Genomic DNA, 15769 nt, shown 5'->3' on the forward strand with positions numbered 1-15769 from the left:
TGGGGAGTAGAGCCATACCGCTGCTCTGCAGGGTCCTTCTACCCAGCCTTGCTGCCGACAGTTCCATACAGGCTTTTCACAGCCTGCTAAAGGAGCCAACATACTTTAAAATCCAGCAACCATGAAGGTCTGTGCCCAAGATGATGGTGCCTGTGCTGGGCAGTGTACCACAAGGGTTTACAGACTCTCAAAGGGAGTCCTAAAGGGCTCCAGAAGGGCCTCTGGCGCTGAAGGCTTCCTGATTGTATTGGAGGTTTGGACCTGGACCGTCAATGGTTTGAACAGGAGTCTCTGCCTTAAGAGGCTGCAGAAGCGCTGGTGGCAGTCCACAGTCACGTAGGGACTTCAAAGGGACATTCTTTTGCTTCTCTCGCTCTCTCTTATTGTTAGGGGTGCATGGCAATGCTCAGGGTGACCTTTTGTTTGCCTTACGGCAGACAAAGGTTGAAGTAGATCATGTGTATTACATTTTTGTGTTTTATTATGAGACAGTAAAAGGAATCTGGAGCCTTGCTCTTTGTTAGTTGCAAAACTTTCAATTTGCACCAAGGAATAAATTGTGAGTTAAAACTCTGGTGCAAGCATCTTGCAGTGTAGAATTAAACACATAGAATGCTGCCAAAACCACCATCGCATGTTTGGTGAAGCAGCTGTTAGGCAGTACCTCCCAAGAAGTGAAGTTACTTCAATGACTCAGTTCCTCCTCCTTCTTAGGCAGTTGCTTAGGGTTGAGGATGACTTGTTTCCACTCAGGTTTTGTGTGTTCTGAGGTGGGGGAACCTCAATCTCTTGCATAGATGGTGTGGTAGGTGACTGAAGGCATATTGAGTAGTTATCAGGGATGATCTGCTTCTTTCACTGCCATGTGCTCCCAAGGCATCAGCTCAAGGTTGGCAATACCATCCCAAATGCTCCTCCTCCACTCAGAGTGGTCATAGACCAGGCATTGCCAGGAGTCAGTGGATATGTGACACAAGGAGGCTTTGAGCACATCTTTGAAAAATTCTATTTCCACTTGGGAATCTCTTCCCAGAGCTCCAAAGCAGTCTGTGTTAGCCACATGGATACCACAGCCGATGTTTCCAACAGAGTATAACTTGGACCTCAGTGCTGGGACTTGGGAGGGTGAGGGGATGGCCGTGGAGAGGAGGAGGGGAATGTGAAAGATGAGGAGGGGACGGCCAGGGAACGGGTGCTGAGGCTGTTGACCTGGGAGAGATGGAGAATACAATAGCCTGCGAGAGGGAGAATGGAGTTTGGTCTAGGAGAAGACCTATCTAGTTTGCACATATCTGGCCACTGATCCAGTTAGACTGGACTGCAGTAAATGTCTGGGTCAGCCACTGGAAGGAGAACTCACTTCGCCTAAGCCTACTAGTACAGGCACAAGAAGCACAGACTAACGTACCTGTGCAGTGCTGAAGGAGTTCTACACTATTAGAGGAACCAAGTCTTTATGGCCAACAGTTTCAACTATACCACCAGTCTGCTCTCTCAAAAGATTTCCGGGCATTGTTTCAAAAGAGTACAATCTCCAGGAATCAGCAAAATAGGTTATCTGATTAGCATCACTTTGCTAAGTGTGCAAATAACTTGTCTGGTTCCTTAAAACACCAAAAAATTTTAAGTGCAACTGAAAGTGAAGTCGAGGACATTATAAAAACACAAGACGTTTTGGTGTGTGTAGGAGTGAGCTCCCCGTTCTCCCCCCTCTCATTTATACCTATGTGGATTTAGGAGACATGTCTTCATATTTATGGCCCTTATTCTGAAAGCCCACCCTAAAGAATCATTTGGTCACTTCTGGAGGTCAATTCAAGCTGTTTGTTGGGAAGTGGAATGGGGGTGAGACGAGTGAGCTAAGAGAAGAACATTCCCAGTGTTACAGATGTAATTGGAACTGTTTATGTACTGTCACGTGTACTGAGATGTAGTAGAAAATCTGCTCTGCCTGCAACCCGAGCAGGTCAGATGCTGGAGCTCAGACTATGAGACATAGAAGCAGAATCAGGCAATTCAGCCTTTGAGTTTGCTCAGCTGTTTGAATCAAGGCTGAATGTTTTTTTCCTCTCAACCCCATTCTCCTGCCTTTCAACACCCTTACAAATCATCATCCACTTTAAATCTACCCAATGAGTTGGCCTCCTCAGCTGTCTCTGGCAATGAATTCCACAGATTCACCATATAAAGAGATTTCTCTTCATCATTGTTTGAAAGGGAGGTCCTTTTTATTCTGAGACTCTTCCACTAATGGAAGCATCTCCTCCATGTCCACTCTATCCATCCCTTTTAATAGGTAGCTTCTTCAATGGGCTCCACCGATTCCTGACGTCCCATTAACAGGAGCACAACAGGGTGATAATGGATTCTCAGTATTCGGCTCAGGCACCACCTCCCCCAACATAGGTGTCATTTAGTGCATCCGGTGCTCCCAATGTGGCCTTCTCTGCATCGGGAGACAAGACCCAAACTGAGGGATCCTCTCTCTGAGCACCTTCGCTCTGTCCACTGCAACAGCAAGGACCTCCCAGTGGCAACCATTTTATTTCCACATAACATTGCCACGCCAACGTGACTCCCCATGGCTTCATGTACTACCAAATGAAGGCAAATTGGAAGAACAATACCTCACATTCCGTCCCAGAAGTTTCCAACCAGACAGCATCAATATCGATCTCCAATTTCTGTTAATTCCCTCTCCCCGTCTCTCTTTCCCTACTCCTGTCTCTATACTCCAGCTCCTCACCCATTCACTTCTTTCTTCTATCCTTCGTAGCCCTCTGCACTCTCCCCCTCCCCCATCATTTCTGAGTCACTTTATCCTCTACCCTCCCACCTGCGCCCGTCTTCCTCCCTCCTTCCCCACCTTTTTATTCAGGCATGTCTTGCCAGGTTCCCGATGAGGTGCTCAGGCCCGAAACATCGACTGCCTTTTGCTTCCTATGGATGCTGAGTGACCAGCCGAGTCTCTCTAGCACTTTTGTGTATTGAATCCAATCATCCAGCCATGCAGTCACTTCAACCTTGTGCTCTGGACACTGGGAGCACCGGCAGAATCTGGCCCTCACCTATTTAATAACTAAGAGAATTTTAGCTGCTCTTACAACTGCTAAATTTTACTTCAATGTGTTGAAAGAGCATTGAGAAATAATGAATACAAGAAAGTGCTGGAGAAACTCAGCAGATCCTGCAGCATCCATAGGAGGCAAAGATTATATAATCAACGTTTCGGGCCTGAGCCCTTCATCAAGATATGAGCAAAAAGCAGGTAGGCACCTGAATAAAAAAGGTGGGGGGAGGGTGAACAAAGTGGGAGGAACACAGGCCAACCGCTAAGAGTCCACAGATGGACATAGATAGGAGGGCAGGAAGGAAAATCTGAGAATTGATCAAGGGAAGGAGGGAGCTCTGTGAATGCAGAGCTGGAGGAAGAGCTGCATCTGAGAAATAATTTCAATATCAGAGATTGGCTAAAGACACAGTAATGGACTTGCGTTCAGTGCAACGTAACCTCCCTGGTTTGCAAACTGCCTTCTGCAGAATTATGAACAGGGCAAAATCTTGCAAGCAGGAGCCACTCAGATCTGATGCGGATGACCATCATCCTTGCAAAAAAATTGATCTTTAGAGCAACATTTTAAGATTGGAAGAGGGAATTCCCAAATGTACGTGCCACGTACCTGAACGGGAGCAAAGACTGGGAATGATCAGGAAGTGCAAAATGGAAACTACAGAGATTAGAGTGGAGCTAGTCTGCAGGAGATTACCGAGAGAGGATCTAAAAACAAGATCAAAAACGTTACACTGATGAATCAGCAGGAGTCGAATTCTCACGCCGGCCTGAAATGGAAACTGGAGGGTTGACCTTCAGATTTCATGAACACCATTTTCTGTTGCATTCTTGCAAACCAACTTTTTACAGATTGCATGCTGCCCGCTTGTGCTCTTGGGGAAAAAAAAAACCCTCAAAATCAAGAGCCTGCAAGTTGTCACTTGGTTTCTTTTCCCTTCTGCTCTCAGACCTCAAAATCTGTACCATTTCCATGTGAGCTACCAAGAGAGACAAAAAAGGGAGAAAGAAAAAATAAATCACTGAGAAGTTCCTAGAGCCTCCAACAATTCACAAAGCATCCTTGAAAATCAATGCTGCTCAGTACTCAGGCACTGAACTCACCTCATTAAAATGGACTCAGGCACTGAACTCACCTCATTAAAATGGACTCAGGCACTGAGCTCACCTCATTGCGCCTCAAGAGTTGACTGTGCCCCACAGCACATTGTCCCAATATGGTGTTGGACCCATTTGTTACTTCAAGAAAATCAATAACCTCAAGATACATCACTTCATTGGATATGAGTCATTTAAAGCTAAAGTGACAATGATACTCCAATTAATGGGGCCATTCATTGATACAGTCAGCAGTGTAAAATATTTTAATTTTATTTTCATGATACAGTGCAACAGAAGCCCAAAGCAGTGCTTGCTGTCCAAATACACACAATTAACCTACCAAGCCCGTACATTTTGAAGGGTGGGAGGAAACTGGAGCACCTGGAAAAAAAACAAGCGGACAGAAGGAGAATGCACTCTTGCAGACAGCGTCAGATTCAAAGCCAGGTCACTTGTGCTATAATAGTGCCGTTACATTAACCGTGATCCCCATGTTTCCCTGGGCATCTCCTAATCCAGGAGGAATGCCAAAGTCTTCAGTAACTTCGGTGATGCAGTAATCTCAGCAACGTTTTAAAGTTTTTGCATGTATAGTTGCTCACTGTCAGTAACTAAGAGAAGATTAACGATAACAGCAGTATTTAAAATCAAATCAGGACACACGGATGAACTGGTCCCAATGACAGGTGTGTTGGTATCAGAAGGATGGACAGAGAAGGGAGTCAACAGATGAACCACAAGCAGCGGAGGAAAACAGTGAATTATTCCACTATGAAATACACAAACATGCTGGAAAAAAAACTCAGCAGGTTACACAGCATCCATAGGAAGTAAAGGGTGACAACTTTCATCAGGTATATCATCAGGCCAAGACGCTCATAGATGCCCCCTTATCAGGGTGTGATGCAGCCAGTCAGCACACTTCCCACTACATATCTGTAAAAGTTCACCGTTTTCGATGTCATACCAAACCTCTGCAAACTCCCGAGAAAGTAGTCACAGATGTGCTTTCTTCACGATGAAATGCGTGTGTTGGGCCCAAGATAGATCCTCCAAAATAGTGACTCCCAAGCATTTAAATCCCCCAATAATCACTGTATACCTCTGATTTTCCCCTTCTGAAGTCCACAATCAGCTCTTTAGTTTTGATGACATTGAGCCCCATTCACCCAAGTTTCCAATTTCTCTCCTGTGTACTGACTCATCACCCCTTTTATACAATCCACTGCCATCGTGTCATCAGCAAATTTGTAGATGGTATTATTGTCTTAATGACAATAGCATCGAACATGTTTTGGTGTAAAGGTATGGGTGTAAAGTCAGTAGAGCAGGGAGCTAAGAATGTAGTCCTGCGGTGCTCCAGTACAGATGGAGATTGTGGAGGAGATGTTCTTTCCAACCCTCACTGATTGTGATCTGAAGGTGAGGAAATCCACAATCCAATTACACAATGGGGTACTGAGACCCAAGTCTTGGAGTTTGCTGATCAATTTTGAGGGGATGATGATGCTGAATATTGAACTGTAGTTGAGAAAGAGCATCCTGATGAATGTATCTTTAGTGTCCAGGAGTTCTCGGGCTTTGTGTAGAGCCAGTGAGATGGCATCTGCCGTAGACCTGTTGCTGTATTAGGGAAATTGGAACGGATCCATATCGCCATTCTGACAGGAGCTAATATGCTTCAACACCAGCCTCTCAAAACACCATCACTGTGGATGTGAGTGCCACAGGTCCGAGGTCATTTAGGCAGGTTATCAAACTCTTCTTGGACACTGGTATGATTGAAGCCTGTTTGAAACAGGTGGGTACCATGCCCTGCTGGAGTGAGATGTTGAAGATATCCGAGAATACATTGGTAAGTTGATGAGCACAGGTTTTCAGTACTCTCCTTGGATTCACTCTCCACAGATGTGGTGATTCACAAATAGTGAGATCTGGGGTTCCAGGTAGATAATTACCAACAGTAGTTACCCAAGTTCATGAAGCCACAGTCAATTTTCATGGCAAAGGGACTGAAAAATTAAGAAGCTTTGCTACATTTGTATAGTTCCTCCACACAGAACTGCTCTCAGTTCTATCTCCTGCATTAGCAGAAAGAATATCGACAAGACTGTGCACATAAACCTGTTGAGAAAGCAGTCTCGCCTGATCAAATTTAACTCTCAGCAGGCCAGGGACACTTCCCTCTATAAAAAGGCAGAGGGATGACCTGATCAGAGAAAGTCTGGTCATGAGAAAGAAAACAAAACCACACATAGCAAGCTCGAGATAGGCCAAAGTAAAACCCAGTTGGGAATTCAGGAAATCTTTTCCCTGGATCTGGGAGCCTCCAGTCCAAGATCAAGATTCCTTTATTGTCATAATAGCACTGATCACATAATAGTACACAAAATTCACCTCTGTCTACTGTATGGCAGACAAAGAGTTGCCATTAGTGTCGCTCTGTGCCCTCACAGTAAGAGAGAAAGAGAGGCAAAAGCCTTCAGTGTTACCGAGAGTCCGTGGATTCACCTCAAGTGCTCCCATGACCTCTGCAGCCACACAGACATGTGTGTGATTCATCAGCTCCAGTTCCAAACTTCCAATATGATTTTAAAAAACTTTTAGCGCCCAAGGCTCTTCTTGCCCTCAGCACCTTCTCAAATCCCGGCCCCAATACCTGATTCCCTGAGCCAGTCTCCAGCAATCCACAGCCTTTATAGGTCTCTTCACCATACATCACCCATCCCTGTGTAGGTCTCTCAGCTGCTGAGCCCCTCACTGATCTGCTGCCATTGTCCCTGTCCTGTCGGGTCACCGTCTCTGCTTTTCCCACTCAGTGGCCAGTGTTTCTCCGTTTCTGATGCCCTGCACCAGTCCACTGCTCCCCCAGAAACTACAGCCCCTCATAACCGCTGCTGAGCACAGACGACACCACCCTCAGTAGCATGATTTTAGCTTAAAAATACCGTCGGCTCCTCTATCAGGCCGGATTTGAAACCACATTGCCGGTGCAGTGTTAAACTAACCGCTACATTAACAGCCTCACTGGCTTCCAATGCACTGGTTGGGTTAAAAACAAGTCACAAGGATCCATTTCAAATCTTTGTCAATTTTTCTCTGAATGCAAAGCATTCACCATGGACTTCTTTTCCATTCCCTTTAACAAACATCTGCCCCATAAACATCAAACTTTAGAGAAAATGTGGAAATGTGATAGGATTTGAGGATAGCAAATGTAAATACAGGATATAAAAGAAAGGAAAATAAACTTTAATGTTATATTAAAATGCATCTCGATCATTAAAAGCACAAGTGTTGCTCATTTGTAAGGATTGGAATCAAAAGAATTATTAAATTCTTACCTGCAACTGGTGTCACAATTAATCGGTATTCCTGAAATCTTCCTCTGGGAGCTTTCCATGTAATCTTAACACTGTCCTGAGACTTTATAGAAAACTTTAATCTTGTTGGAGAGGCAACTGCAAGGCGTACAAAAGAAGACATGAAGGTTAACTCAGCATTTGAAACAGACAATGCGGCAAATATCAAAACAGTGATACAATTAACAGAGCCAGCACACTGTCCGCACCAATAAGCTATGTCCACCACGACAGTTAACAGGACTCCAAACTATTTCTACTGCCTGCTTCCTCTGAGCCTAAAACTAAAAGCTCCAAAATGCTCCATTTCACTTATAAACAATTCGTTCCAATTGTTAGATGAGATCAGTTTGTTCATTCACTCTTAAGCCTAGAGCCCAGTATAAAACTATTAATGTGTATGAAGAAAAACTACCGTGAAAGCGAGTTTTGCTCAGGTTTTTTTCCTACCTTGGTGCTGCTTAGAATACAGGTTAGAGCCTTGTGGTACAAAGGTGTAAAAAGAGTAGCCATCTCTTTGCCACGCCAATCTATAATCGAAATGATTTTCCTATTATTTATTTGTGTCTTTAATGAAAGAGTGAAAGGTGATGAAATACTAACCCTTCTTTACATTTGTCCATTTGATACCGAGAAATAAACACATTTGTTATCCATCAACATCACGCAAGTTAAATAACTGAACCTCCATTCCAAATTCAGGGGTCGTACCCAGATCAGATCTGGAACCCAGGTGAGTAGTGACAGGCTCAGATTCAAACACTGCCCCAAAGTAGGAAGATTTAGTTCATGTTAGCTGAAGAGTCAAGCCACTGAGAGACCGTGAGCCTCCTAGATATAACCCTTGATAAAGAAAAACAAACGAAATGAATAAAACCACTCAACACTATAAATCATCCAGTGTAACTAAAATTCATGAACAGAAATTATTTTGTGCTAAAATACAACCATGGTACAGTGACCTATTGTAAGCAAAATTATTTTTGGGCAATGATCAGTGAAATTATTTCCAAAGTGATTTCCAAAGCAGATAAAGTGTGCAAGATCCAAGACCTAAAAGCGAGCCTCTTTGGTGTGCATTGCTTTGCTCTGCACAGTTTCTAAAGACTTGTAATGCACCAAGTCCCGAGGAAAAGAGGATGACTTCCATGGGATCAGCACTAGAACACATTCTAGAATGTAACACAGAAGCAGCACCTGCTCCCCTCCTCCTCTCCTACAGTTACATCTGCTGAGAACTAGAGTGACAATGACACTGTTCCTTTTATGACTTATGGACTGGTGGTGTGGCAGAACTTGATTTTAAAACTCTCATCAAGTTCAGGTTCCTCCATGCCCTTGTGTCCCTTTCTCCATAACTTCCTTCAATGCCAAAATTCTTTAAGCCATATCTGTTCTTTGAAGTCTCATGCACTTTTCCAATTTCCACTCCCTCAATGGCAATAGGCCTTAAACTACGTAGCTCAATCCCCTTCATCTCACTAATAAAGCCCAGAAAAGGCAGTTCATCCCATCAAATCCATGCCAGCCATCATACACTGTCTGCATTAATCCCATTGTATTGTCCATATTTTCTCCACCACTTTCCCCCAGATTCCACTCCTCACCAACATATTTGGGGCAATTAATCTATCATTATGCATAGCTTCCCCTCCTTTCAAAAGCCACTCCTTCAAATCTACCACTTTGACCAAGTTTTGGGTCAGTTGCCCCAATTGTAGGGGACCAGAGCAGGAAAGCACCACCTCCCTACCCCCCACCCTGCCACTGCTGAGAAGGAGAAGCCCATTAGAGGGCCTTATGCAGTGAACTGGGATTCAATGGTAGGGTGTTGTGTTGTTGGCTGGCTCCACCCCCATCTGCCCACATATAACCCTGGTTTCTCATCTAAACTCAGAACCCTTCTGAAGACTACTGTTGAACCCTACCCTTAGTTATAAGCTAATAAAAACATTTGTTCACCCTCCAGTTGTGAGAGCTTTTATTCACACCAAGGTAGAAAAAAAACCTGAGCAAAACTCGCTTTCATGGTAGTTTTTCTTCAACCACATTATTAGTTTTATACTGGGCTCTAGGCTTAAGAGTGAATGAACAAACTGAGCTGACCTAACAATTGGAAGAACAGTGAAGGGCTCAGAATGTGCAGGATTCAAACTAAGCCTCGCTCTACTGGAGACTGGCTTGTGGGAACAGGTGTCAGGACTGTGACTGTAATTAATACCCAAAAGTGCTACAGAAACTCAGCAGGTCCCGAAGCATCCATAGGAACCAAGGTTCAAGGCCTGAACCCTTTGTCAAGGTATGAGCAAAAAGCAGATAGGCACCGGAATAAAGTGGTGGGGGAGGTGGGAAGAAGGTGCAGGGTGAGGAGCAAGGGCCAAGAGCCAAGATCATAGAGTGATCTTGGAGTGAAGATGGGGAACTGCAAGAGAGATTCTCACAAAATCGGATCATAGTGGGGGTTGGGAACCAGGAGCTGAGGACAGAGACTTGGATTCCCAGAGCTCGCATAGACCACTTGAAAGGACAGGAGGCCGAGGGGCTACAGATGTTATGGGGAGGCAGCAACATCCACGGACACTCAATGGCTCTGAAGTGACTCTCTTTTGGTTCTCTTTCTTTTCTTGGTGAGGGACACTGGGCTAATGGACCCTCTTTGTGGGTCTTTACACCCAAACAAAAGTGAACAAATTTTGTATCGTTTTGTACAGGACAATAAAGGAAACTGGAGATTCCCTCATCCAGTTTAAACTACACTAGTTTGATGCCAGACAAAATGCTTCTAATATGTTTAAAGCTGCTGAGCAAATAAAATACATTATTGGCAATAAGAGCAATCCATTTTTTAAAATTTTTATTCAAAAAACATAGTAATATTTTAAATATACAATATATTAAACCTTTTCTCATAAACACAACAAAAATAAAACAGTCCCTTCCTCCCTCCCTCCTCTATGTACACAGATCCATCACCATCAGAGCTAACATTTTTTTTATATAAAGTATTTTGAGTACAGTTGAGGAAACTATACATAACCATAACCATATAACCATTTACGGAGCGGAAACAGGCCATGTTGGCCTTTCGAGTCCGCACCGGTTCACTGATTTCTTAATAGTTATTTTTATATCCTTTTTTTGTTCCTTTTTATTACTGCATCTGGGCCCACATCTGGTCCAGGTATGGCTTCCAGACCTTTACAGAAATGTCATATTTATTCTTTAAGTTATATGTGATTTTTTTTCCCCCATAGATATACAGCTGTTCATTTCCACAGTCCATCATACTATGACTAGTGGGGAGTCAAACTTCCAAGTAATTGTGATATATATATTTTTGCTACCACCAGTGCTATTTTTATAAATCAGATTTTATATTGGGTCAATTGGTCACTTATTTTCATGAAATTACCTAATAGATATAGCTCTGGGTCTCCTGTGAAGGCCACTCCTGGTTCATTTTTCGGCTATTTCTTGCCAAAATGGCCTCACTTTCACACACAACCACGAGGCATGTAGAAAAGTTCCTGTCTCAGTCCCACATCTGAAACACGGGTCTTAAATTTCAGCTTTTGATCTGTGTAACTTTTGTGGGGCAAGATATATTTGGTGTAAAAAGTTATACTGAACCAGTCCATATATAATTGATATCATACTGTCCTTACATCAATCTGACCAACTTCTTTCTGAAATCCTGAAAAAGACTCCCTTCTTTTCCTCGACTTCTGCAACCCCAGTTTTGTGTATTATATTAAATAATCTTCCTAGACTATTTGAGGAATGCCTTCCTTTTTTTAAAAAACTTTATTTATTTGAAAAGAATGCCTTCCTTTAACAAATTCTACTTGGTTTGTATGTATCAGTTTTGCAAGTATTGTCCTAACCTATTAGCTAATGTTTTCGCTAGTATCTTATAATCAGCATTTAACAGAGATACTGGTCTGTATGATGAATGTTTTTTGTGGATCCCCATTTTGTAACACTGTAATAAACGTGATTGATAACTACTCTGGGAGGGTCTGTGTTTCCACAGCTTTGTCCAGGATATCCAATTAAAAGAGGCATTAATAATTATTTGAATTGTCTATAAAACTTAGGTGGAAATCGATCCTCTCATGGTGATTTATTAGCCTGTAGGGTGCCCAGGGCCTTTTCGATTTCTTCCTTTGTGAAGGGAGTATCTAATTTTATCCTTTCTCTCTCTTCCAGCCTTGGAAGTTTGACATTTAGCAAAAATTCTTCCATTTCGTTCTCATCTCCTAGTTATTCTGAATTGGATAGTTTTGTGTAATATTGACTAAAAGTGTTGTTAATTTCTTTTTGCTTATATACTAAAATGTCTGTTTCTGTAACTTTTATCATTCTTGATGACTCCTCAGTTTTAATCTGCCAAGCTAAAACTTTGTGCACCTGTTCACCCAACTCATAGTATTGTTGTTTTATTTTTAAATGTAGCTTTTTCTATCCTATATGTTTGTACTGTATTATATCTTAGCTTTTTATTCTCTAGTAATCTGTATTCTTCTTGTAGTCCTGTTCTTTGAGTTTTTCCCCTAATTCTTTAATATCCTTCTCCAAACTGTTTACTTCTGCCATATGTTCCCTCTTAAGATTGCTTGTTTAGGATATAATTTGTCTTCTCAAATATGCTTTACACATGCCCCTTATCAAAAAACTACTATTAGTAGATAGCAGATTTGTTTCACAAAATATTTCTATCTCTTTATAAATTCGCAGAGGTCTATTCTTTAAAGTAATGTAGTAATGAGACGCCATCTGTATACATTCACTTGCTTTTCCATTATTGCTAGAGTTAATATCAATGGAGATGGTCTAATAGAAGCCTTGCTAGATATTCTGCTTCATTCATCAGTCCATATTTTTCCATAAATTTTACAATTTGCCATTACATAATCAAGGTATCTTCCACTAGCATTGGTATATTTTTATTAATTAGAATAGCCACCTCGCTTGCCTTTGAACCAAAGGAAGAGGATATTATTTGTCCCTCCCATCCTCTTTTTAATTATCATGTTCCAATTTGGTAAGATGTGTTCCCTGCAAAAAGATTATATCCACTTTTAATTTCTTTAAGTATGTAAAGACCCTTTTCCTCTTCACCAGTCATTTATCCCATTTATATTAAGACTAATAAACTTTAGTGATTTATCCATACTATTTTTCACACAAATATTGTATCTTCCCAATTTTCTAAATTCTGTTGTAACATTTCCTTATTAAAAGACATTTCCAACACATACATTTCCCCTTTAAGAAGCACATACACATTCCTAGCTCTGATGGTGGCATTAACAATAGTACCCAAAACCCCGCCTCCCCCCATGCTTCCCAGTCAGAATTCCCACCTTTTTGCTTTCCTTACTTCCCTTCTGTCTTTTCAGAGTTTTCATGTAAACCACAATGTTTTTTTCTCTTTTAACAGTGAAAACAAGGCAGCTCAGTACTATTAGCTTAAATAAAAAGATACATCTTTGAGTTAGTCCAGTTTTGAAATGATCTTTTCAGCTGGCGACTATTTTTTTCATAATTTGCTTGAAAATTCTTCCACTTCTTTATTCTTGAAAATTTGTCGAATACCTTGAGACACCCACCCTCAGCATTGCTGGATAATTCATTGAATATTTAAACTTTTGAGATCACAGTTTTCTCTTTACCTCGTCAAATTCCTTTCTTTGTTTGACCAAGGCTGGGCTGGAAAAACATTACTTTTGTATTGTCCACCTCTAATGAGCCATTATTATTTTTTGAATATTGATATGCTGCTCCCAAGATTGCATCTTCCTCCTGGTAACTTAAAAGTCTTACCAGGTGAGCCCTTTCAATTTGCAGCTTTGCATTTAAAATATTTTGTCCCAGCATTTGTGGGATCCATGTTTCAAATTCACCGTGTCCTTTCCCTTTATTCCTTCTCTCAGTCCAATGATTCTTAAATTGTTGCGTCCACTAAAATTTTCCATATGGTTGATCTAGTCCATCGGTCCTTTCTTTTCTGTGTCCCATATTTTTGCTTTATCTTCCAGTGCCTTCAGCCTGTCTTTTGTTTTGTCCAGCTCAGCCTCTGAATGAGCCATTCATTCATTTAAGTCTTCCACAACTTTAATTTCCGTTACCTTCTCTGATATATCTCTTATCGCTGATTCCACACTCGTAATCAACTGCATAAAGTTTTCATCATCTTCAGGATGGTGGGCCAACTCCCCAGGTCTGCTGGCTTCAGTTGATCCCAAGGTCCCTGCTGAGTCACTCCTCATCAGGTTTCCACTCAATGTTCCTGGCTGAGCTGTTGCTTCTTCAGGTCATTAGCATGGCCACACACACCCCCGATGCAATCCATTTTTAATGTACAAAGATTGAAGTCAATGCCGTCAGTGCTTTTCAATAGTGATTAGAACTAAAGACATAAAAGGTACTGCAAAAGCTGGAACATTTTTTTGTAATATTTTATTTAAAATATAAGCAACCATGATTACACCAATAATACAAATATATCTTTAAATTTAACATGGTTTATATGTTTAAAAAAAAACCTCTAACCACCCCACCCCTACAATAATACACCCCCTCCCCTATCTCTACCCTTCTTTTCTTTGGCTTGGCTTCGTGGACGAAGATTTATGGAGGGGTATGTCCACGTCTGCTGCAGGCTCGTTGGTGACTGACAAGTCTGATGTGAGACAGGCAGGCATGATTGCAGCGGTTGCAAGGGAAAATTGGTTGGTTGGGGTTGGGTGTTGGGTTTTTCCTCCTTTGTCTTTTGTCAGTGAGGTGGGCTCTGCGGTCTTCTTCAAAGGAGGTTGCTGCCCGCCAAACTGTGAGGCGCCAAGATGCACGGTTGGAGGCAATATCAGCCCACTGACGGTGGTCAATGTGGCAGGCACCAAGAGATTTCTTTAAGCAGTCCTTGTACCTCTTCTTTGGTGCACCTCTGTCTCGGTGGCCAGTGGAGAGCTCGCCATAGAACACAATCTTGGGAAGGCGATGGTCCTCCATTCTGGAGACGTGACCCACCCAGCGCAGTTGGGTCTTCAGCTGCGTGGATTCGATGCTTGCGGACTCTGCCAGCTCGAGTACTTCGATGTTGGTGATGAAGTCATTCCAATAAATGTTGAGGATGGAGCGGAGACAGCGCTGATGGAAGCGTTCTAGGAGCCGTACGTGATGCCAGTAGAGGACCCATGATTCGGAGCCGAACAGGAGCATGGGTATGACAACGGCTCTGTACACGCTGATCTTTGTGTGTTTCTTCAGGTGATTGTTTTTCCAGACTCTTTTGTGTAGTCTTCCAAAGGCGCTATTTGCCTTGGCGAGTCTGTTGTCTATCTCTTTGTCAATCCTTGCATCAGATGAAATGGTGCAGCCGAGGTAGGTAAACTGGTTGACCGTTTTGAGTTCTGTGTGCCCGATGGAGATGTGGGGGGGCTGGTAGTCATGGTGGGGAGCTGGCTTTGATGGAGAACCTCAGTTTTCTTCAGGCTGACTTCCAGGCCAAACATTTTGGCAGTTTCCGCAAAACAGGAGATCATGCGCTGGAGAGCTGGCTCTGAATGGGCAACTAAAGCAGCATCGTCTGCAAAGAGCAGTTAACGGACAAGTTGCTCTTGTGTCTTGGTGTGAGCTTGCAGGCGCCTCAGATTGAAGAGACTGCCATCCGTGTGGTACCGGATGTAAACAACGTCTTCATTGTTGAGGTCTTTCATGGCTTGTTTCAGCATCATGCTGAAGAAGATAGTAAAGAGGGTTGATGCGAGGACGCAGCTTTGCTTCACGCCGTTGTCAATGGAGAAGGGTTCGGAGAGTTCATTGCTGTATCTGACCCGACCTTGTTGATTTTCGTGCAGTTGGATAACCATGTTGAGGAACTTGGGGGGGCATCCGAGGCGCTCTAGTATTTGCCAAAGCCCTTTCCTGCTCACGGTGTCAAAGGCTTGGTGAGGTCTCTACCCTATATACCCCAATTAACCCCTAAAAAAAAAAGAAAAAAGAGAAAACCAAAACACAAATTAACCCCTAAAAAAGAAAAAAAGAGAAAAACAAAACACAAATTAATACATCGTGGAATGAGGAAACCCCACTACATCAGATCAAAATCCTCAAATTTTCCAATTAAAATAATCCACATCTTCCAAAATATATAATATTTATCCCACAAATTATACATGATTTTCCATAAACTCACCACTGCTAATGCCAGTCTGAGAAAAGCTATTTGAAATTT

General features: G+C 42.4%; 1 protein-coding gene across 7 annotated transcripts in view; it reads right to left on the reverse strand.

The window, feature by feature from the left end:
- The window catches only part of col14a1a (collagen, type XIV, alpha 1a), a 311666-nt gene that overhangs the window by 276065 nt on the left and 19832 nt on the right, over positions 1–15769 (reverse strand). For all 7 annotated transcript variants that reach the window (XR_011352149.1, XM_069920939.1, XM_069920938.1 and 4 more), the window contains exon 3: positions 7516–7632. Coding sequence is in view for 6 of the 7 variants with exons in the window: in XM_069920939.1 (XP_069777040.1) it covers positions 7516–7632 (117 nt within the window). In the remaining variant the exon portion in view is untranslated. The remainder of the gene's footprint in view (positions 1–7515; positions 7633–15769) is intronic.

Source organism: Narcine bancroftii, chromosome 2 (genome assembly GCF_036971445.1).
Source record: "Narcine bancroftii isolate sNarBan1 chromosome 2, sNarBan1.hap1, whole genome shotgun sequence".
NCBI lineage: Eukaryota > Metazoa > Chordata > Chondrichthyes > Torpediniformes > Narcinidae > Narcine > Narcine bancroftii.